Below are 21,378 nucleotides of genomic sequence, written 5' to 3'. Positions count from 1 at the left end.
CCACACGACTAGAGACGAGTCCTGGTCCTGTCCAGGTCTCACCTGTAGCTGTCTCACCTGTAGCTGTCTCACCTGTAGCTGTCTCACGCGTAGCTGTCTCACCTGTAGCTGTCTCAGCTGTAGCTGTCTCACGCGTAGCTGTCTCACGCGTAGCTGTCTCACCTGTAGCTGTCTCACGCGTAGCTGTCTCACGCGTAGCTGTCTCACCTGTAGCTGTCTCAGCTGTAGCTGTCTCACTTGTAGCTGTCTCACCTGTAGCTGTCTCACTTGTAGCTGTCTCAGCTGTAGCTGTCTCACTTGTAGCTGTCTCAAGCGTAGCTGTCTCACCTGTAGCTGTCTCACTTGTAGCTGTCTCACCTGTAGCTGTCTCAGCTGTAGCTGTCTCACTTGTAGCTGTCTCAGCTGTAGCTGTCTCAAGCGTAGCTGTCTCGCCTGTAGCTGTCTCAAGCGTAGCTGTCTCACCTGTAGCTGTCTCACTTGTAGCTGTCTCACCTGTAGCTGTCTCAGCTGTAGCAGTCTCAAGCGTAGCTGTCTCACCTGTAGCTGTCTCACTTGTAGCTGTCTCAGCTGTAGCTGTCTCACTTGTAGCTGTCTCAAGCGTAGCTGTCTCACCTGTAGCTGTCTCACTTGTAGCTGTCTCAGCTGTAGCTGTCTCACTTGTAGCTGTCTCAGCTGTAGCTGTCTCAAGCGTAGCTGTCTCACCTGTAGCTGTCTCACTTGTAGCTGTCTCAGCTGTAGCTGTCTCACTTGTAGCTGTCTCAGCTGTAGCTGTCTCACTTGTAGCTGTTTCAGCTGTAGCTGTCTCACCTGTAGCTGTCTCACTTGTAGCTGTCTCAGCTGTAGCTGTCTCACCTGTAGCTGTCTCAGCTGTAGCTGTCTCAAGCGTAGCTGTCTCACCTGTAGCTGTCTCACTTGTAGCTGTCCCACCTGTAGCTGTCTCACTTGTAGCTGTCTCAGCTGTAGCTGTCTCACTTGTAGCTGTCTCAAGCGTAGCTGTCTCACCTGTAGCTGTCTCACTTGTAGCTGTCTCAGCTGTAGCTGTCTCACTTGTAGCTGTCTCAGCTGTAGCTGTCTCAAGCGTAGCTGTCTCACCTGTAGCTGTCTCACTTGTAGCTGTCTCAGCTGTAGCTGTCTCACTTGTAGCTGTCTCAGCTGTAGCTGTCTCACTTGTAGCTGTTTCAGCTGTAGCTGTCTCACCTGTAGCTGTCTCACTTGTAGCTGTCTCAGCTGTAGCTGTCTCACCTGTAGCTGTCTCAGCTGTAGCTGTCTCAAGCGTAGCTGTCTCACCTGTAGCTGTCTCACTTGTAGCTGTCCCACCTGTAGCTGTCTCACTTGTAGCTGTCTCACCTGTAGCTGTCTCACTTGTAGCTGTCTCAGCTGTAGCTGTCTCAGCTGTAGCTGTCTCAAGCGTAGCTGTCTCAGCTGTAGCTGTCTCACTTGTAGCTGTCTCACCTGTAGCTGTCTCACTTGTAGCTGTCTCAGCTGTAGCTGTCTCACTTGTAGCTGTCTCACCTGTAGCTGTCTCACTTGTAGCTGTCTCAGCTGTAGCTTACCTGAAAATAATAATTATTGATGGATGTTAACGTAAACTGGTTCATCCTCTGAACATAATCACGTATTGATGGATGTCAATGTGAACCGTACTGAGTGACTCTAATGGAAGGTATTGAAAGAGGAGTCTGTCTGGGGGCTTTAAAGGTTCACAGTGAGGACAACACAGCCATTCCTGTTCCGACGTGTTCATGTCAAAACAACATTTATTACTCATACAGACGGAAGTCATCCATGCAACAGCTCTGAACCTCGCAGCAAGGGGCTCAATCCGAGGCTTCGGGGACGCATTAGACGGGAAGACTTCTCCACAGGGAACACAGGTCCACCTGTGGACGGTGTGAAGACCGAAACCGCCGTCTCATGTGATTTCACATCCTCCTCTGAGAGTTTAGGTGTAGATGAAGATATTCCTATCCATCTACACTATAAAAAACAACCTCTAGAATCTACTCAATACATGTGAGGTAACAATTTGGGCAGATTTCACCACTTGTTTAAGTAGAGCATATCTACGGTTTATAAGATACACTCAAATAAATTAGGTAAAGTCTACACAACACTTTATACAACTGTAGATAATATTAACTCTTGATTATAAACACTTACAGTTTTTCTGAGTCGCTTTGGTACATTTCTCAGATCAGAATTGAAATTCTCAAAACTACGTGTTTAATCTTCACATCATTGTGCCACGTGTGCACATCAAAAGCAGCTTCTCATTTCTTGGAACAAGTTGCAAATGCTTGGGTACATCCATGCAAATGATTATGTACAATTCTCTGCTGTTTCCTACATTATCAATTTCTTATGTCATGTAGATCAAAATGTATTATAATGGTCTCTATTTAATAGTCTCCCCGCCCACAACGTTTAGGCATTAGTTCATCGCATAAGTCTTTACATGCAAAATGGTTGGACAAGTTGTCATAAACATGTCAAGTATATTTCTATACATTTCCATTAGACTTTTTTTCTAAATTTGTCCTGAATTAGTAAATTGCTCCCAGGTAAATCTTGACTTTCTCCACCAAAGGTGCATCTCATGAACCATCAACTGGTCATTAAGTATATAAATAGTTGGAGCACAACTCAGTTATGATGTCTGACAATGGAAGGACAAGGGATTTGACGACTAACCCTAACAGCCAGAGGGAAGAAGAAGAGGAAGAGGAGTGCGAGGACATATGCGTCTTGATGAGATGAGCCACACTTGAGCCACACTTTAATACACTTTATTGGGCCATACAATATAGAGCGTCTTGTCACCCCTTTGCACTCTCTACAGGGATCTCCTCCCTGAACAAGAGATGGTCAGATTGGAGATGAATTGCCAAAGTACGTGATAGTTTGTGACAATGTCAGTTTCGGTCACTCCAACATCATCAGGCGATGGTTGGCGACTCATAACATCATGCTGATGGAGTTCCTCTCCCTCCACTCCCCATTCCTTAACCCGGTGGTTCTCGAACTATGGGGCGCGACCCTCCAGTGGGGCGCTGAGGTATTACAGGTGGGGCGCGAGGGGCTTGGGGAAATGTAGATGTAAAAATGATTATTTTCCATCCATCCATCTTATAACCGCTTATCTTGCAAACAGGGTGAAGGGGGGGCTGGAGTCTATCCCAGCCAACCACAGGCAAGAGACGGGGTTCACCCAATCGCAGGGCTACACAGAGTCATACAACCATTCACACTCACATCACCTATCACCCACACCTACAGGCAATTAGAGTTGCCAATCAACCTGATCCCCAGAGCACGTCTTTGTACTGTGGGAGGAAGCCGGAGAACCCGGAGAGAACCACGCAGACACGGGGAGAACATGCAGACTCCACACAGAAAGGCCACTGGGCGGAATCGAACCCAGGACCTTCGCAACAGTGCTAACCACCACACCACTGTGCCGCCCCAAAATTATTATTTTTTTTACGTATTATTTTATTTATAATCCTTCATTAATCCCACATTGGGTACATTATTCTCTGCATTTTACCCATCCTTAGTAGTTAAGGAGCAGTCTATCTATCTATCCATCCATCCATCTATCTATCTATCTATCTATCTATCTATCTATCTATCTATCTATCTATCTATCCATCCATCCATCCATCCATCCATCTATCTATCTATACATCCATCTATCTACCGATCCATCCATCCATTCAACTGTGGTTCATTAATGGTGTGTCTGTATTTATCGAACTACTAAAAGGTAACACTTCTGCTAAAGAAGTGTTTAATTTTTTATACACACATGTATACATACATTTGCTGTAACAGATATAATATATCACTAATTTTACTCCAGCAATCAATGTGAGATTTTTTTATCATCACTTTACTTGAGAAAAGAGAAAACCAAAGACTGAACAGTTTGTTCAAAGTGAGACTTTACTTTATATTAACATCCGAACATTGAACATATTTTCATCTTACAGATCTCTTCAGTCAACAACTGTTTGATTCAGTTTGTTTTGTTCAGGAATAGTTCAAAGTGTTTACTGATTGATTCAATAAATAAGCCAAACAATAGAAACATACATAATGATAAATCCCATATGGGCATTGTACTGAATGCACTGATATCAAAACACCTTTGGTCACAAATTCATTCAAGTTACGTGGCTGTGGTGCTGTGAAGCTTCCAGCTACATCCCGTGGTCTTCCTCAATAGACAGAGATTATTAGCTGCAGATGGGAATTTTTTAGGTTGTTGTAACATGAACTAAAGTGTCCCATCTTCTGGGCACACTACAAAAAAGTGAAACTTCTGGGCTCCCTGAAAAAAATACACTTCTGGCAACCCTGAGAAAAGAAAAAAAAAGAAAGTGACATTTCTGGGCACCTTGAAGAAAGTGCAAATACCCAATGTCCACTATGAATATACTTGTATATGAAGAAAGCCATTAGCTGTAGCTGAAAGCTCCTGAAACACCAAGTAAGTTGAGGCTTTTTGGCCCAACAGAATCCTGTTTTTAAGATCTCAGTTGGACATGAATCTCGTTCGACTGTGTTTTTAAGCAATTTAAGACCTGGCGAAGCCTTTCCTTTGTGACCATGAAAGTAATCCATGAATGTCTTCAAAAGTTCATCCTTTCAGCTCCAGAACAGCAGAAGGTTGTTGGTAAATAGTATGTGGTTCAGTACAGTATTTGTTTAGGGAGTAGCAACTGTTTTGTCATAGTAATGGTTCTAGTAACAGCAGTCGTGGTGAGGTGTTGCCTCAGTAGTTGCCTCAGCGATAGGTGTCGAGGTATGCGTATCGGTAGTGGTGATAACAGTAGCCATGGTGACAGAGGCTATGCCTCAGTAATCGTCATAGCGATACGTGTTGGGGTATGCGTAGCGGTAGTCGTAGCCGTCGGCTCGCTCAGTTTTAGTCTGCAGAGGTTCAGGCTGAAATGACAGAGACTTGATGACTCCGCCCGACTCCTCCGTAACCTTAACCTCAGTGGAGTAGGAGGAGGAGGGATCATCCAGCAGGGAGGAGCAGCTGGGGAGGCCGGGGAGTTTAGGAGGAGCACAGGGCTGATAGGACTGGAGGCCGGCCGAGGGCTTAGGACAGGACTGGTATGAAGGGAGCTGAGCAGGAGGCTTGGGACAGGGCTGGTAGGAAACCTGAAGAGGATCAGAACCGGTGTTAATGTAACGGCAATCGTGAGGGGTTTCCCCAGAAGAGAACCTTTGACAAACGGACTTTTGTAGACCCCAAAAGAGGTGACACTGCTTTCAAAAACCTTCAGATCTAAAGATTTAGATCTGAATGTGTGCAGTGGGATCCTCCAGACAGCCTCTACTCACCTTGGTTGTTGTGGTGATGATAGTCTGCAACGCAGCGGGGGAGCTTGGGGCGTTCCCGGGGTAACGGCAGGGGTACTCGGTGCTGTAGTAATGGTGGTTGTCGCCGTAGGGTGCAGAGCTTTTCAGCAGCTCCTTCCAGCCAGCAGGAGACTTGCTCTGGGGGTCGAAGGAGGAGCAGGTGGAAGTGAGAGGAGCTGACAATGGTGTGGAGGAAGAAGAGGAACCAAGGACCGGAGGCACCCTGCACAGAGACCAGGAGACATCTTCAGACTCACAGAACCTTGTTTACAAAACACACGTTAAGTCAAGTCCTAGTTGGATGAGTACCGGTTTAAACTAGCATGTTCTTGATTTGACCAGTTTAAACTAGCATTGTCTGGATTAGACCTGTCTAAAATATCTTTGTCTGGAGTACATTTGTTTAAAAGACACCAGATATCCCAGGTCTGCCAGAATTTGGCATAATCTGATTTCGTTAAAGTATATTTCTGAAGACATTTCATATCTGGTTATGCTTTTAGGACCTTGATTTGAATTGGTTAGACCGGCTCTGGTTCTGGTTTTACTCTCAATGTACTTGAAGGTCATGAAAGTGGCCTTTGCCTTGAAGGTCATGAAAGGGGGTTTGCGTGAGGCTGACCTGGGGTCACAGAGGTCAGAAGTCATGGGATACGTAGGCGAGGTCAGGTATCCTTGGAACTCATAGCCGGGCCGGCCCATGTAAATTCTGGGATTGGCTGGTTTCTGCATTGTGGGTTGGGCCTCCCCTACTGCATTGTGGGGGTTGTAGTAGGGCTCCGGGCTCTGGAATGCTGGGTAATGCTGCGGGAAATTGGGCTCGATGAAGGAGATTCTGTCTGATGGATCGACACATGAGAGGAGGGCGGGGCCTAGAGTCTAAAACAGAAAACAACAAATTCACAAATAAATAAACAATAATATTAAGAATATAAATAATAATATTAACAAACAGCTGGTGTTGTTTTTATGTTGTCGACCTGTGTCTCGATGAGTCGTCTCTTCGGTGTGAACGGTGGAGAGCTCACCCGTCTCTTCACCGAACTCCGTCTGGCTTCGGTCTCTGACTTGGACTCCGGTCTGGGATGATCATGGACCCCTTTTGCCTAAAGAACCACAACAACAACAGATATGATAACAGTCCGATTTGAATCTGGTTCAAACCGGTTGATTCCTCTTTTGAACCCTTTACTGAAGCTCACCAGGTAGAGCTCACAGCATAAGCACCAATACTGAAAGCCACTTTTCAAACCTACTTCGGGTGATTTGACATCAGAGACCTAGGCCCCCGATCTGAGTGGACTTGGCCCCTGTAGATTTGCGTGCACCGGATCACTCAGGTCCACTTAGAAGTTTCAGTATTAGAAGATATTGAACGCGCTGTTCTTTAACTCAGTAAAATCATTCTAAGTATTAGCGTTTCAGTCCCTTCAAGCCAATCAAGAAATAATGGCCTCAATAGATAATCTTAAAAACAAAGAATTATTTAGCAGAATGGGATTTGAGATTTGAGTTTAATTATAATCATTTTTTGACCATTATAAATGCTAATGTGAAACTGCTCCCCAAGGGCTGAGACATGGAGATGTACAAATGAACATCAGGATGACCAAGTTGTTCATTGGGGTTAACAGAACTATCTGCCATATTAAGTGTCCCAGTTAGCCGCATATTTGTTTTTCAAGCAGACTGTAAAGGTGGTGACCTGGAAGAAGATGGCCTTTCCATCCACCCTCCAGAAGTTGGTGACAGGATAACCGCTATGACCGCGGCAGGGCAGCAGCTCCAGACTGGCGTTGCAGCTGGGACACAGCTTCTCTGAAACACAAGGAGTCTGCTCAGGTGACAGGTGGCAACGGGTGGACGGCAGCTGAACGGCCTGCGGGCTTCTCTTACTCTGCTGCTTCTGCCGGGCCTTGTCGCAGATGGCCGGGCGGAGCTGGAGCCGGGACCCGTCGGGCAGCGTGCAGCCGCGAGAGCAGACTACCACGCCCAAACACGACTTCTTCAGGATCTGACAGTTGTGGTTGTTGGTGTTTCTCATGGCCCAGCCGGACAGATGTCTCTGAGCATTCTTATCTTCAGCTACAATTAACGATTAATGACACATTGTGATGCACAGTGCATAACAACTTGTTGAACTTTTATTCAAAGTTTTGATATTCATAACATGTGAACGTTCATATTTCAGTAATAAAAATTACCAATAACTTTGATCATATGTATGATAATAACACAAACATTTGTTTCTCACCACAGTAGATATATCGAACGTAACCATCTGTCCACTCCTGGAACGGGTCGAACTGCTTTGTGTCCTGCCGACACACAAAGAGGCAGAGAGACAGACAGATTAGTTGCAGAGCTCCACACATTCTAATGCGATTATGTGTGTGTGGACACATAAGTCTCTCTCCACTTTAATAATCTGATGAGGAAACTTATTTCTAAAAGTCCAGACAAATCAATAGGAGATATTGATCAGTGGCTCCAGCTGAGACACTGTTTTGGTATCACTGAAACAAAAATATGAAAACCAGTTTCGTGTGTTGGATCAACAACGGACTGAAGAGACGAGTCATAACCTTTAGAAAGCTTCCTTCTCTGGGTCACCAAGAGACATTTAATATAAATTAAAAATATATATGTATATATATAAACTGTGTCATTCCTAAAATAAACTTCAAAGGGATGTCGATTGGTTGGGTTGAATTCCTTTCAGACGTAAAACTTAATTTAATTTAATAAAATGAAAGATGTACAATGTAAAATAAAGACTCACCATGGAGCTTTCAGACTATATTTAGATCTTAATGTTGAAAAAACACAATGGCTGTTATGGATGACTAAAAATGACTCAGTAAAAATTATATATTTTTCTCTAAATGTACTGTTTAATTTATGATTTCATACAAATATACGGAATTATACTTAGTGAACATACAAGTGAACATTTAAATGAAAAATGGGGCATGCATGACGTTTTTAGATTTTATTAGATTTGGTTGGAAGCTTGAAACCAGAATTTCGCAGGTGGCTACATTTATTTAAAAATAATTCATATTTGTACGCTGTCATAATACATGTTAGAATATGATTAGTGTATGTTCAGCCTAATAATATCTGTTCCTTTTAATAATATTGGTTAAAATATAATTATAATTTATCAGTTTTTCTAAAACTCAGGGACAGATTTTAGTTTAGAAGGAGAACTCCATGTGAGAAATGATCAATTAAAATAAAACAACAAAACTTTATAGAAGTAGAAAAGGTGTAGACATAGACAAACTATTCATTTAGTTCACTTTGACAATAGTAACAATAATAATAATAATAATAACACAGTGGTTTTGTTTTTCATTCATGTGTTTTTGCTTAAAACTGTCAGTGATAACAACAAATAATAAAAATACAATCTAATTAAAGTGAAAATCAGAATATTCACTGATCTCTGATCCCTGATCTCTGATCTCTGATTACTGGTCCCTGATCACTGGTCCCTGATCACTGACCCCTGATCTCTGGTCCCTGATCACTGGTCCCTGATCTTTGGTCCCTGATCTCTGATCCATGATCTTTGGTCCCTGATCTCTGATCCATGATCTCTGATCCCTGATCACTGATCCCTGATCTCTGGTCCCTGATCTCTGGTCCCTGATCACTGGTCCCTGATCTCTGGTCCCCGATCACTGATCCCTGATCTCTGGTCCCTGATCTCTGGTCCCTGATCACTGATCCCTGATCTCTGGTCCCTGATCCCTGGTCCCTGATTTCTGGTCCCTGATCACTGATCCCTGATCTCTGGTCCCTGATCACTGGTCCCTGATCTCGGGTCCCTGATCCCTGATCCCTGATCTCTGGTCCCTGATCACTGATCCCTGATCTTGGGTCCCTGATCCCTGATCCCTGATCTCTGGTCCCTGATCTTGGGTCCCTGATCCCTGATCTCTGGTCCCTGATCACTGATCCCGGACCCACTCCTTACCTGCGGTAGTTTGGGGTCGTTGATGTCCCACGAGAACTTCATCCCAACCGAACATACACAGTCCCCCTCCTCACGCTCTTCTGCGTGGGACATCGTCCTGGTCCTGGTCCAGTTCCTGGACCTCCACCCAAAGGTTCTCGACCCGAAAGAGAAATGGAGTTTCAGGTAAAAGTCAGAGTGGCTCCCCCCGGCAGCGCGTGCTGCTCCGGTGAGTCTCAGGTACGAAGTGACTGAACAGGTGAGAAGGCGCAAGCTCAGAGAGAGAGGCAGGCGGGGGGGGGGGGCATTTATAGTAAGAATACAATGTTTCTTATTTTCATCATAGAATATACCTAAAGCAATGAAAACTATTGTTGTTATTTTATCTATTAATCATAACTGAAGAGAATAGATTTGTATTATTAAATAATAGTAAATTATTAAAATAAATGATTTTCCTTAGTTTTAATGTTTCAGGTTTTAAAAATGCCGATTCAAAGAAACACACACTCCACAGGTGAACAGGTGTGTGTGTGTGTGTGTGTTGTGTAAACACTTCAATGTTTCTCCTAAAACAAATAACCTCATTAGTCATCAATTAAAGGACAAGAGGACATTACCGTCTTTCTCTCTGTCTCTCTGTCTCTCAATAATAGGGCATTTATTTATTTATTTTCGTTTGCTGCTGAAGTTTAATTTAATTTGTATTTCAATGTTAAAAAAACATTTTCCTGCTTGGAATAATGCAGAAATACAAAATGGTGAGATGCTATGGATAAACAGATATTAATTATGTTCATGATGTTATTTTATTGGTTGTTAAAAAAACGGATTTAAAAAAGAAATTATTTATTTATTTTGGCTAAAGACAAATAAAACTACTCAGTTTGACATATTCTAATAGTAATTATAATTCCATAATAATACTGTGTACATTTTGTTTTAATCCGTCTGGTTCAAATGAGTCTGATATTCCTCCGCTGAGTGGGGACTATTTTCTCTCTGTGCACGTGGCTGTGACTACGATTAGTTAATTAGCAGCAGCTGTGCGTGCAGCCGTGCACGTTCTCGACACACTGCGAGGAGAGACGAGATGGTAAATAAACCGAATTATTGATTTTTAAAGATTCTTTTTATTTCCAACTAAATCTGATTGAGTCACCTGACCATCTGATTATTGATCAGGAAATGTTTCGTTAGATTAATTATATTCAATAATAATAATATGAAACACTGAAGGAAGAGGTGTTCACACCATGTCGGACTCCGCCGTTATTTATACAGTTACATACATTTATACAGTGCAGCTGTAGCGCCCCCTGCTAGCAGGCTGCAGGAAATGGCTCACCAAAATAAAAGTCCTGCTGGGTGCTAATGACAGAAGTGATGAAAAACGTTTTAGTGCCTTATAGTTTATTGACAAAAATGTTGAACTGTAGCTATATTACAATAGTTCATCGGAGGTCATGCACAGTGCATTGCCACGTGTACAATATGCATTGGGAAAGCATCTTTAAGATTTATTTCAACAGCAAGAGTAAATACAACAAATAAACAAATATAGCCACCAGTGCTGGTGAAAATATTCAGTTAAAATGTTTAGTGTAAAATCTACAGAGATGAGCTAAACGAGTTAAACACGCCTTCCCCTCTCATGTTAATGACGGAGTTCACTGCTCTGGAAAGTACTCTAATATAGAAGCACTCAGGAGAGTATTCTGTACTCTTGCAAGTACTCTGGAGAGTACCTTGTACTCTGGAAGGCCTCTCCCCTCTTCGCCATTGTACTCCTCGTTAAATCACCTGTTATCTTGAATTTTGATATGTCAGCTGAAGCGTTTTTTTAGAATAACTTTATATGTAGTACAACTTGTTCAACTTACGCTTGAGCTGTTTTAGTGTCTTGAAATACTGGATAGCACACGGCTAACGTACCAGAGTAGAAGCTAGCTTGAACAAGCTAATCTTTAAACTAGCTTGATAATGTGGGCATGAAGGTCGATGTGAAGAAATGATGCGTTTACTTGGTTTAACGTGCATGTGTGTCAAGCTAATGATTTGAATATTTACTGCATGAATCCGCTTCTTTTTTGTCTAGTTAAACTCTGTAAACGGTAACTTCTACACTAAATTCGTAAGGATAATTGAATGACTAGTAGAAACCTGGTGGAGACGCATTGAGAAGGATTATAAGCCGGGAAAGAACCTACACACCCTTTCTGATGGCATTTACCTGTCTGTTCTTCTTCACAAATCCATATATAGATGTATTCATGTGTTATGTTTATTAGAGGGCTTTACTCAACTCATAACTTTGGAAGGTCAAATCAGCTTCAACTCACGTTTTGTACATACAATTTTTGCTAGCATTACTTTTCTGTATTTACTGTGGTCAAACATAAGTTCTTGTTATTGAAGTTATAGACATATAGTTATAGACTTTTTCTATCCTCTGCCAAGATACTAATTTCAACCAAGACCTTTACAATAGTGCCACGAGGGCTTTAACTTTAACATATTGTTTGTTTAGCTAGAGGTTTTAATACTACATTGGAGTGCAGGTTTACACTCACTATTGTTTTTAACACCACATGTACGTTTCTATGGTGAAAATGGCTTGAATTGTACTCCGATGTGTGTATTATATAAAACGCACTGTAAACGCATATTTCAGTGTTCGCAGAAATCAATTTTACTATTTTAAATGTATCAATTCTTTTAAGAACAGTGTTTTTTTTCCATCTTTGAAACTGTCAGTGAGGTTTAATTGTTGTTGTTGCACAAATGGGAGCTACACTTGCATCTCAAAAATGAAAGATAATTTGACAAATTGTGTGTAAACAGAACTTCTATTACATTGTTAAGACGTATATAATTGTGTATTTGGGTTTTTTCCCCTTGCAAACATTGTTCTATATATTGTTTTAAGAGCTGGACAGTTCAAAAATTCAATTGAAAATAAGGTGTTGGGAGTAATTCTTTAATCAACAGTCAGTGTCAATTAGGTCCCAAACTCATGAAGAGTAATATGTCATTTTTGATTAACCCTTAAACATTCTAGTGTCAAATTGGAATAACAGTGAAAGTGTTATTTACATCTTAGTGTAGTATGAACTATTACATTATTAACCCTAACCAGAGTAGTCTTAACTGTGGAAATGTAACACTATGTCCCGTGTAACTTGACTAACTCTTGGTGGATAATCACCATATGTTCACCGACTGGAGTTAAAACCAACTCTGTGTTTGTCCATTTGACTGTGTATGACAAATGTGTATCTCTCTGTCCCTCTGTCTCTCAGATGGAGTTAAAGATGGAGGAGTGTCTCCTCAGGGGAGATTCGTGTGATCTGATGTCTGTTCTTCACAACGAAGGACTGACTGCCATCACGCTCAACAGACTGGACCAGTTGGTCACCAAGGTAACAGGACAGGGTGGTCACCATGGTAACAGGACAGGGTGGTCACCATGGTAACAGGACAGGGTGTCTGACCTATCCAATGTAAGAAGAAACATCACTGAATTCACTTTGGTGTCTGATCGTAGCATCGAGTCATTAATAAAGTGATCTTGTTACACTGTTTTAATCATGACGTTGAGCTCCATACAGCTGCTCAATGACATCTTCAGAACCACCACCCTCATACGAAGTTATGAACCTTCCTCCATTCAAAGTTTCTGTCTTCCAAAGGTTCCCTGGCTTTAAAGGGTTTATTCATTCTCAACAAATGTTCCTTTTTATTCAATGTTTCCTTCATTCAAAGGTCACTTTCGCTACTTCCCGGTCATTTCACTCAGTTAGGAACCTTCCTCATCAAAGAGGACTGTCCCAATCCAGCCTTAGGCTGTGTCTCTAGTCGCTAGGCTGCATCCTTAAGGACGCATTCGTCAGCCGCATCCGTCACTTCTGCTGCGACTCGCCTGTCCCAATCCGAAAACGCCCGGTCGAGGACGCAGCCCTCCAGGAGCCGGTTTGGAGGACACATCTGATCTATCCTTTGCGGCCCAGCATATCCCAGCATGCAGTGCGGGCCGATAAGGATTTCATTTTTTCAGAACGGAGGTGTGTGATCCGACCAAATGTAACGTTAAGTAATAGAATTCACTTGAATATCTACCGATAGAAATGTTATAATATGTAACATCATATCTTAGTTTAGGAAATCGCTTAAGTTATGTGACGTTAGTAACCGATGTTGTGTTTTTAAATTCACATAAGACTTTAGAACAAACTGCTTTTAGTAATAACGTTAACTTCGTCCCCCCACCCCCCCATACAGCCCCTGACCCAGACTCCTGACCCCCCGGAGCCATGCTGCTGACATTACTTCATATTATGAACAGAAATGATCAAAGTGAGCTCAGGTAGACAAGTTATGAACCTCAGATATCACATTACAGAATAAATACACAAACTGAACTCGCTTTGCTCCTTTTGTTTTGTGGTATGATTATAAACTAACTTGACATTTAGTTGTGTTTTATGGAGCAGGAGGAAGCATCAAGCTGAAGGAGAACCATGTGTGTGTGTTGACATTGGGCTGCTGTAGCGTGGACATATTCTGTAGTATTTTTTTAAATCGCTCGTATCCTATGCAAGATAAAAAGGTCCTTGCATACAAGTTAATTAATGTGTTTGCTGTTGTGGTTTTTATTGACAACATTATTGGAATCTGCTCTGCCTTAAGATTGAAATATTACTTTAAGCTGAAAGTAATTATTAAGGCTTTTATTGTTAAGCGCAGCAGGTTGCTAGGCAACAGGAGCAGCGAAGGTAACGCTGATGACGCAGGCAGGACGTCCCCCGTAGGACAGACCGTCCCGTTTCAGGGAGCGCTCGGTTCAGCCTGTGCGGTTGTTGAAGGACCAGCCCAGGTAGACCTGAAGGCTGCAGGCTACAAGGATGCAGCCTAGCGACTTTGAGACACAGCTTGAGTCTTCAAAAGGTTCTTCATTTAAAGGCCCGGTCTTTCTTATGCTTCCGTCTTTTTAAAGGTTCTGTCATTCAAGGTTTCTTTCGTCAAAGGTTTTAGTCTTTTAAATTAACATTGTAATAATTATAATAATCCTAAATCTATAAAAGTAAATGTTTATAATCAAAATGTACAGTGCAAATGTAAGTTTTTATATGACTCCTAAATGATCAACACTGTTACTTTGCATCTGAAAAACATTATTTTATTGTAAAAATGACTTTCTGTCCAGACAGTAAAATATACTTAAACATATTTGACTCATTGCACGTGAAGCTAAAACAGCAGCTCCAAATTTTAAACTCAAGACCAACCCACAAATCTCAGTTTTTATTAACACATCCATAACTGTTGATTATGATTGAATGATTGATTATTGATTTAATTGGGTTTCAGGATCTTTGTGGATCCAGATTCACCAGAGTTCTGATTGTGTTGAAGTCTTTGGAGCTTCTGTCAGAGAACCGAGTACATTTGCAGACCCTCATTGACCACGGGCTAACCGCTAAGGTAACAGTAATCTATTGAAGTGATCTGTTTATAATAATTATTAAAAGTAATCCATCCATGAAAGGTATTCTGTAATCCATCAGAGTAAACTGTAATTGGTTACTCGTTGATCCATCCATTCAATATTCGTTATTCAGTAATCAAAGCAATCAATTTATGAAAGTACACTGAATAATAAAACACTCATTGTAAAAAAATAAAAAATCTTTAATTCTGATTATTGGATAATAATCTAAAAGTAACAAAATAAAATTAATAATTCAAAATGTACTAAAAATAAAACAATTAATCTAATAATCACTCAATTTCATTACTTTTTTAGGTGGTGTTGTGGTTCGAAGCCGTCCATGACATTCTGACCTCTGACCTCCTGAAGAACTCTGCCTCTCTTCTGGCCCTCACTGAGGAGTTCTATGACTTCTTCCAGGTGAGGAGCATGGTGGGAAATGGAGGCCTGTGTTGTCTGCTAAAGTCACTACGCATAACACTACAATAAGTGTGTTTTATGAATGAATGCTTGATTATAAACAATCGTTGTTTTAATACTGTCTGTCTCCCTCTCTGTGCCTGTCTGTCAGCTGCTGGGTCAGACTTCTCTTCCAGGTTTGTTTCTTTATTTTTTGTTTTTAATCTTTGGTCTGATCTTTTTTTAACTTTGTGCCACATGTTGAATAAAGACATCTGTCTCCCTGCCCACCTGTCTCTCTCTCAGTCAGTCAGCTGTCTGTGGTTCTCCTTCGGTTGGCTCGGTTCACTCTGGAACCAGAAATCCACTTCCCACTGAGACTTGAGGTAACAAAGATGAGGCGTATGCGTACTGCATCCAGAACGTTTGACATGTATTGGGTTTCTTGTTTTAGGCCATCAGAACATTTAACAGCATCCTGGAGTCTCTGAGCCGCGAACAGAAGAAACTGATCCAGATCGACCAGAACCAGACCCTAATACTGTAATACACACCCAGTACACACTGCAGCGCAAATACAGAGTAACCACTGTACTACACGATGTATTTCTACCTCTGTGTCTGACAGACCTCAGGTGGCAGCCGCGGTTCTGACAGCTGGAGGTGAGGAGGAGCTGTGGTGAGGGAGGAGGAGCTGTGGTGAGGGAGGAGGACTGTGGTGAGGGAGGAGGACTGTGGTGAGGGGGGAGGAGCTGTGGTGAGGAGGAGCTCTGTGGTGAGGGAGGAGGAGCTGTGGTGAGGGAGGAGGAGCTCTGTGGTGAGGGAGGAGGAGCTTTGAGGTGAGGGAGGAGGAGCTGTGGTGAGGGAGGAGGAGCTCTGTGGTGAGGGAGGAGGACTGTGGTGAGGGAGCTCTGTGGTGAGGAGGCGCTCTGTGGTGAGGAGGCGCTCTGTGGTGAGGGGGGAGGAGCTGTGGTGAGGGGGGAGGAGCTGTGGTCTGGGATTGGGGGACTGACCTGTTGGACATATTGAGGACAATGAAATGTCCTCCAGGTGTCTGAAGCTCTGTTCTCATTGGTCGGCTCTCAGACTACGAGCTGCAGGTCAGCCTATCAGAGGCTCTGTGTCGCCTCACTCCGAGGCGGGACCGAGAGCAGAGATCCAATCAGTGGTTCTCCAGCCGTGACATCAGCAGCGCCTTCTGTGACATCAGAGACGCAGACTTTGAAGTGGTGAGTGTCTCTTCCTGTCCTTCGGACCGTTCTCTTTGTCCTTCCGTCTCACTCGGATATATCTTTCTCAGAAGCTTGATACTATGATTCAGTTCAACTGTCCTCTGACCTTTGACCCTCACATCAGCCCTATCAATCCTAGCCATGAGTTTTCAAGTAAATAAAAACAATACTGTATAATCATCACAATGTGGTCGACCTTTGATTATTGTTTTCCTCTCATCCTCCTGGACAAATTACGTTTTGGTGGAAGGAAGGAAGGAAGGTTGGATGTTACTAGATGCTCACCTGTCTCTGCGTGTCCCTTCCGGTCTTTTTCTAGGACTGTCGCCGGTTCCTGAACTTTGTTAATGGTCTTCTTGGCAACCAGAGGAGGTGAGGAACTTCATCACTGTAATGAGTCTGAACTCTTGATGATTTTCAACCCGTTTGGCCCGGCAGGGTGTACACCTTCCCCTGTGTCCGAGCTCTCCTCAACTCCACTGAGGTAAAAACATTAAACCCCTTAAATTAAAACCACATGTCGGCAGACGTCTTGTTTACTTCATATGTTCTTCTTCTACAGCTGTTTCCACCAAAAGACGACAAACTGGACGACTTCTGGATTGATTTTAACATCCATTCGGGATGTGTAAGCTTCTTCATCGACGAGCCCGAGGTACAACTGCAGTGGCACCAACGCGTCAACATGCAGCTTCTTCATACCTCTGAAGAGCACAGCTCATGTCACTATGCTAGCCCGGCTAGGACGTAACGATTGATTTTATTAGACAAAGGACTTGTCTTTGCTCTGGTCTCATTGGACCTTTAGTGCTGCGTTTGACCGTGTTGACCATCACATGGTGTTAGAGAGTATTAACTCTTGTTGACTTCCTACTTTACACTGAGCTCTTCCTCATCTGTATATATCCATGTCCCATTAATGCACATTCGTAACTTTCCCATCCAACGTGTCCTCCTGAATGTGTGAATTTTCCTTATTTAGGGTTTCCTTTGGGGGTCCGTCCACCTCCTAAAAGAAGACGTGGATTGTTACAGTCTTCACCTGAAACATAAACGTCAGTCCTCATCAACGTCTGACTGATACTTGATCGTTTTGTCAGCAATACTGGAAGAATGTGTCTTCTTTCCCAGAATGCAACGGGGCAGAGACTGTCCTCAGTGTCAAGCTCAACAAACCCATCATGCACAACAACAGCAGAGCTCAGACAGTGGAGCTGAACTTCAACTGTGAACACCACCGAGACCTGGAGGAGGCTGCTGGGAAAGTCTTCATGGTGCCTGTCTGCCTGCCTGCCTGTCTGCCTGTCTGCCTGCCTGTCTGTCTGCCTGCCTGTCTGTCTGCCTGTCGTTATGTCTGACTGCCTAGCTGTCGGTCCTTTCCCTATGAATATAGAAGGCAAGGACTTCTCCCCGTCTTAAGGACACAGGTGGGACGGTCCAGGTGTCCCCCTCAGCAGACATCCAGCATGTTCGATCGTACGGACGGAAGAAAGCGCAGAGCAAGAGTCAGCTGAAGAGTGAGTGCGTTTGAAGAGTGAATAACTCCTCACATCTGTAATTAGAAGTAACATTTTAAAAATATGAAACGCGGTACATCTGTTAAAAGAAGCCTAGATACCCCACTAATAATAATAATAATGATTATATTATTGATTCAGGATATTTTTGATAAATGTAATTAACGTTCTTGCTCTACCTGTCTGTATAGTTCTTCCTCTGTCGTCTCCGAGCAGTGAGGAAGACTCTTTTGTGTCCAAGGTAACGTCACTGTGCTGTCAATAAAAACGGGTAGTTTGGACTTCAAATTGAATCGTTTGTTTAATGTTTCCAGGCTTTAGTCAGCGGATCAGAGTTTCTGTTTGATCAGATTCAATCCGATCGACACTCAACTCCGACACACGACTCAGGTCAGTCCGTCCATCTCAGACTAACTTGTGTGTCTCCTTTCTTTTGGAACAGGACCAGAGAAAAGAAGCACTGAAGCACCTTCCCTTGTGTGTTTTCTGATTGTGACTGACACCCAGTCTTCCTCCTGTGTGGGATGCAGGATCTGCATCAAAGATCAGAAACAGAAAATTACTCAAAGTTGACAAAGAGAAAAGGGTTTAACCTGTGTGTGTCTCAGGGGTTCCTGCAGGGGCAGAGCTAGAGATCTCTCAGGAGAAGGGGGAGAGGTCAGGGTCACACATCTCTCTGTTCGTGAAGGTACAGTGGTTCCTTTTATTACTCTTTTAAAAATATTAATGGTCTCCAATATTTGACCTATTTCCTATTTGCTATTCCAGGAAGCCTTGAGTTGTGACGGGAAGAGAGCAGCTCCAGATTCAGGTTTTTGTGTTGACACTTTAGCTTATTTAAACCTTCTGAGAACAATCTTGGATATAAACGTTACAAAGTACTAATTTCCTCACGTCAATAAGTAGAATGAGGTCATTGTTTGACTAACGTTGGGCTCATCCTTTTAGTCCTAAATATTGTTTTTATCGATGTGAAGGGTACTTGTCAGACCATAATGAGGGCCCACGGGCCCAGAAGAGGAGGGCGGAGCCTCGTTCAGAAGAGGAGGAGACTGCGTCACTAGTAGCTGGTAGTTTGTCATTGCTGCTTTTCTCAAACGTCAGCCAATGCTTAAATCATTTTATAAATCTTCTTCTTCTTGTCACCTGGTCTCAGAATCTTCATGGAAGGGGGTGGGGCCACCAGAGGAGGGGCTATTTGCTGCAGGGGCGGGGTCACCTGTTGAAGGGAAGAGGCCTGTGACAGAGTTGCAGGTGGAGTCAGACCCAACGTCTGGCATCACAGCTACCTTCAACAACTTCAAAACAGAACTCAACAAACACTTCACCGTCAGTGGACTGGCCGTTGAACACAATGTTATTGATATTTGGTTGACCATTAGCTTCCACAGTTAATCAATAAAATCTCCTATTTTAATTTGTTTTCAGGGCTGCTGGCAAAACGTTGAAGCTGAAATTCTTCTGTCTTTAAAAGAGTGTCAACAGCACGTCTCTTCTCTCATGACCGCTGTCCAGCACCACAGGTACCGCCCACTCCACACACCCCTCCGGGTACTGCCCACTCCACACACCCCTCAGTCATCCCAGGTACCGCCCACTCCACACACCCCTCAGTCATCCCAGGTACCGCCCACTCCACACACCCCTCAGTCATCCCAGGTACCGCCCACTCCACACACCCCTCCAGGTACTGCCCACTCCACACACCCCTCAGTCATCCCAGGTACTGCCCACTCCACACACCCCTCAGTCATCCCAGGTACCGTCCACTCCACACACCCCTCCAGGTACTGCCCACTCCACACACCCCTCAGTCATCCCAGGTACCGCCCACTCCACACACCCCTCCAGGTACTGCCCACTCCACACACCCCTCAGTCATCCCAGGTACTGCCCACTCCACACACCCCTCAGTCATCCCAGGTACCGCCCACTCCACACACCCCTCCAGGTACTGCCCACTCCACACACCCCTCAGTCATCCCAGGTACTGCCCACTCCACACACCCCTCAGTCATCCCAGGTACCGTCCACTCCACACACCCCTCCAGGTACTGCCCACTCCACACACCCCTCAGTCATCCCAGGTACCGCCCACTCCACACACCCCTCCAGGTACTGCCCACTCCACACACCCCTCAGTCATCCCAGGTACTGCCCACTCCACACACCCCTCAGTCATCCCAGGTACCGCCCACTCCACACACCCCTCCAGGTACTGCCCACTCCACACACCCCTCAGTCATCCCAGGTACCGCCCACTCCACACACCCCTCCAGGTACTGCCCACTCCACACACCCCTCAGTCATCCCAGGTACTGCCCACTCCACACACCCCTCAGTCATCCCAGGTACCGCCCACTCCACACACCCCTCCAGGTACTGCCCACTCCACACACCCCTCAGTCATCCCAGGTACTGCCCACTCCACACACCCCTGAGTCATCCCAGGTACTGCTCGCCTCACACCTGTCAGTCACCACAGGTTCCGCCCACTTGTCCTTCACCATAGGCACCGCCCACTCCGCACAAATGTCTGTCACCACAGGCACCGCACACCTGTCAGTTGCCAGAGGTACCGCCCACTTGTCAGTCACCATAGGTACCACCCACTCCGCATTAAATGTCCGTCACCACAGGCACCCCCCACTTATCCGTCACCACAGGCACCGCCCACTCTGCACACCTGTCCGTCACCACAGGTTGAGCCCACTTTATTTCTACTTGCGTGTGTGTGTGCAGGTCAAAGTTGCTGCAGAGGTTTGAGAACAGCGTCAGTGATCAGCTGAACCGACTTCATGAGAACTCAACCAGCTTGAACAGCATGAACACACAGATCCTGGTACTGACAGATTAGTATTACTACGACATCCTAGCACCAGTTCTAGTATATTTAGTAGCAAATAAATACATGATGCATTATTACAAGCCACTGTGAGCTTTGTATTTGAGAGAAGATGTTTTAATATTCGCATTGATTACTTATCTAAAATCTTTCTTCTTCTTCAGAGTTTTTTCAAAACCGAGATGCTGCGACTGGGCTCCTTCTGTGATGAACACCTGCACAGGTGAGTTTGATCTGGCTCTAAATGAAGGGATCCGGTTGGACCTGTTCAGATGTTCTGGTTCTGTCTTCTCAGGTTGAGGTCCTTAGAGGAAGGAGAGCCAGTGGCAGGTTCTTGGTCCAGCGAATGAGGGAGGAGGAGAGCTTGTGCAACCGGGGAGAGGCTTGTTTTTGTCCCCCCACATTCAGAAGAAGAAGAGTCTGCGTGTCTCCTTCATTTTTTTTTCTTCCTCCTGGTTTCAGTTTGATCTTGAAAAATAAAAATGTACACAACAACATGACGTTGGGTTTCTTTCATATCAAAGCCGTTGCCGCGGTAACATGTGTTTAAATCGGCC

At 44.0% G+C, this 21,378-nt stretch overlaps 2 protein-coding genes across 3 annotated transcripts; one reads left to right on the top strand and one right to left on the bottom strand.

The window, feature by feature from the left end:
- Positions 1-3,927: 3,927 nt before the first annotated feature.
- On the bottom strand, positions 3,928-9,608 carry gcm2 (glial cells missing transcription factor 2). 2 transcript variants are annotated; one of them, XM_078096517.1, is made up of 8 exons: positions 9,359-9,608; positions 7,628-7,691; positions 7,270-7,458; positions 7,079-7,191; positions 6,354-6,479; positions 5,996-6,252; positions 5,356-5,596; positions 3,928-5,172 (listed from the first exon to the last, which is right to left on the bottom strand). In XM_078096517.1, the coding sequence occupies exons 1-8, from the start codon at positions 9,449-9,451 to the stop codon at positions 4,861-4,863; spliced, it is 1,395 nt and encodes a 464-aa protein (XP_077952643.1). In that variant the 5' UTR covers positions 9,452-9,608; the 3' UTR covers positions 3,928-4,860. The 2 variants fall into 2 exon arrangements, with proteins under 2 accessions (XP_077952643.1, XP_077952644.1); XM_078096518.1 differs by having other exon boundaries at positions 6,402-6,479; positions 9,359-9,599.
- Positions 9,609-10,326: 718 nt separating this feature from the next.
- On the top strand, positions 10,327-21,316 carry sycp2l (synaptonemal complex protein 2-like). The gene is made up of 25 exons (XM_040167117.2): positions 10,327-10,433; positions 12,640-12,759; positions 14,708-14,821; positions 15,144-15,248; positions 15,400-15,424; positions 15,534-15,613; positions 15,682-15,770; positions 15,856-15,890; positions 16,314-16,456; positions 16,779-16,831; positions 16,898-16,943; positions 17,022-17,114; positions 17,442-17,514; positions 17,591-17,733; positions 17,853-17,976; positions 18,168-18,217; positions 18,291-18,366; positions 18,585-18,664; positions 18,745-18,787; positions 18,954-19,046; positions 19,133-19,305; positions 19,405-19,499; positions 20,719-20,818; positions 20,986-21,044; positions 21,117-21,316. Exons 1-25 carry the CDS (start codon positions 10,431-10,433, stop codon positions 21,169-21,171), a joined length of 2,070 nt encoding a protein of 689 aa, XP_040023051.2. The 5' UTR covers positions 10,327-10,430; the 3' UTR covers positions 21,172-21,316.
- Positions 21,317-21,378: the final 62 nt, after the last annotated feature.

Source organism: Gasterosteus aculeatus, chromosome 21 (assembly GCF_964276395.1).
Source record: "Gasterosteus aculeatus chromosome 21, fGasAcu3.hap1.1, whole genome shotgun sequence".
In the NCBI taxonomy this organism is placed as follows: Eukaryota; Metazoa; Chordata; class Actinopteri; order Perciformes; family Gasterosteidae; genus Gasterosteus; species Gasterosteus aculeatus.
The sequence above is the reverse complement of the archived record's forward strand: the minus strand, read 5'-3'. Positions and strand labels throughout refer to the sequence as shown.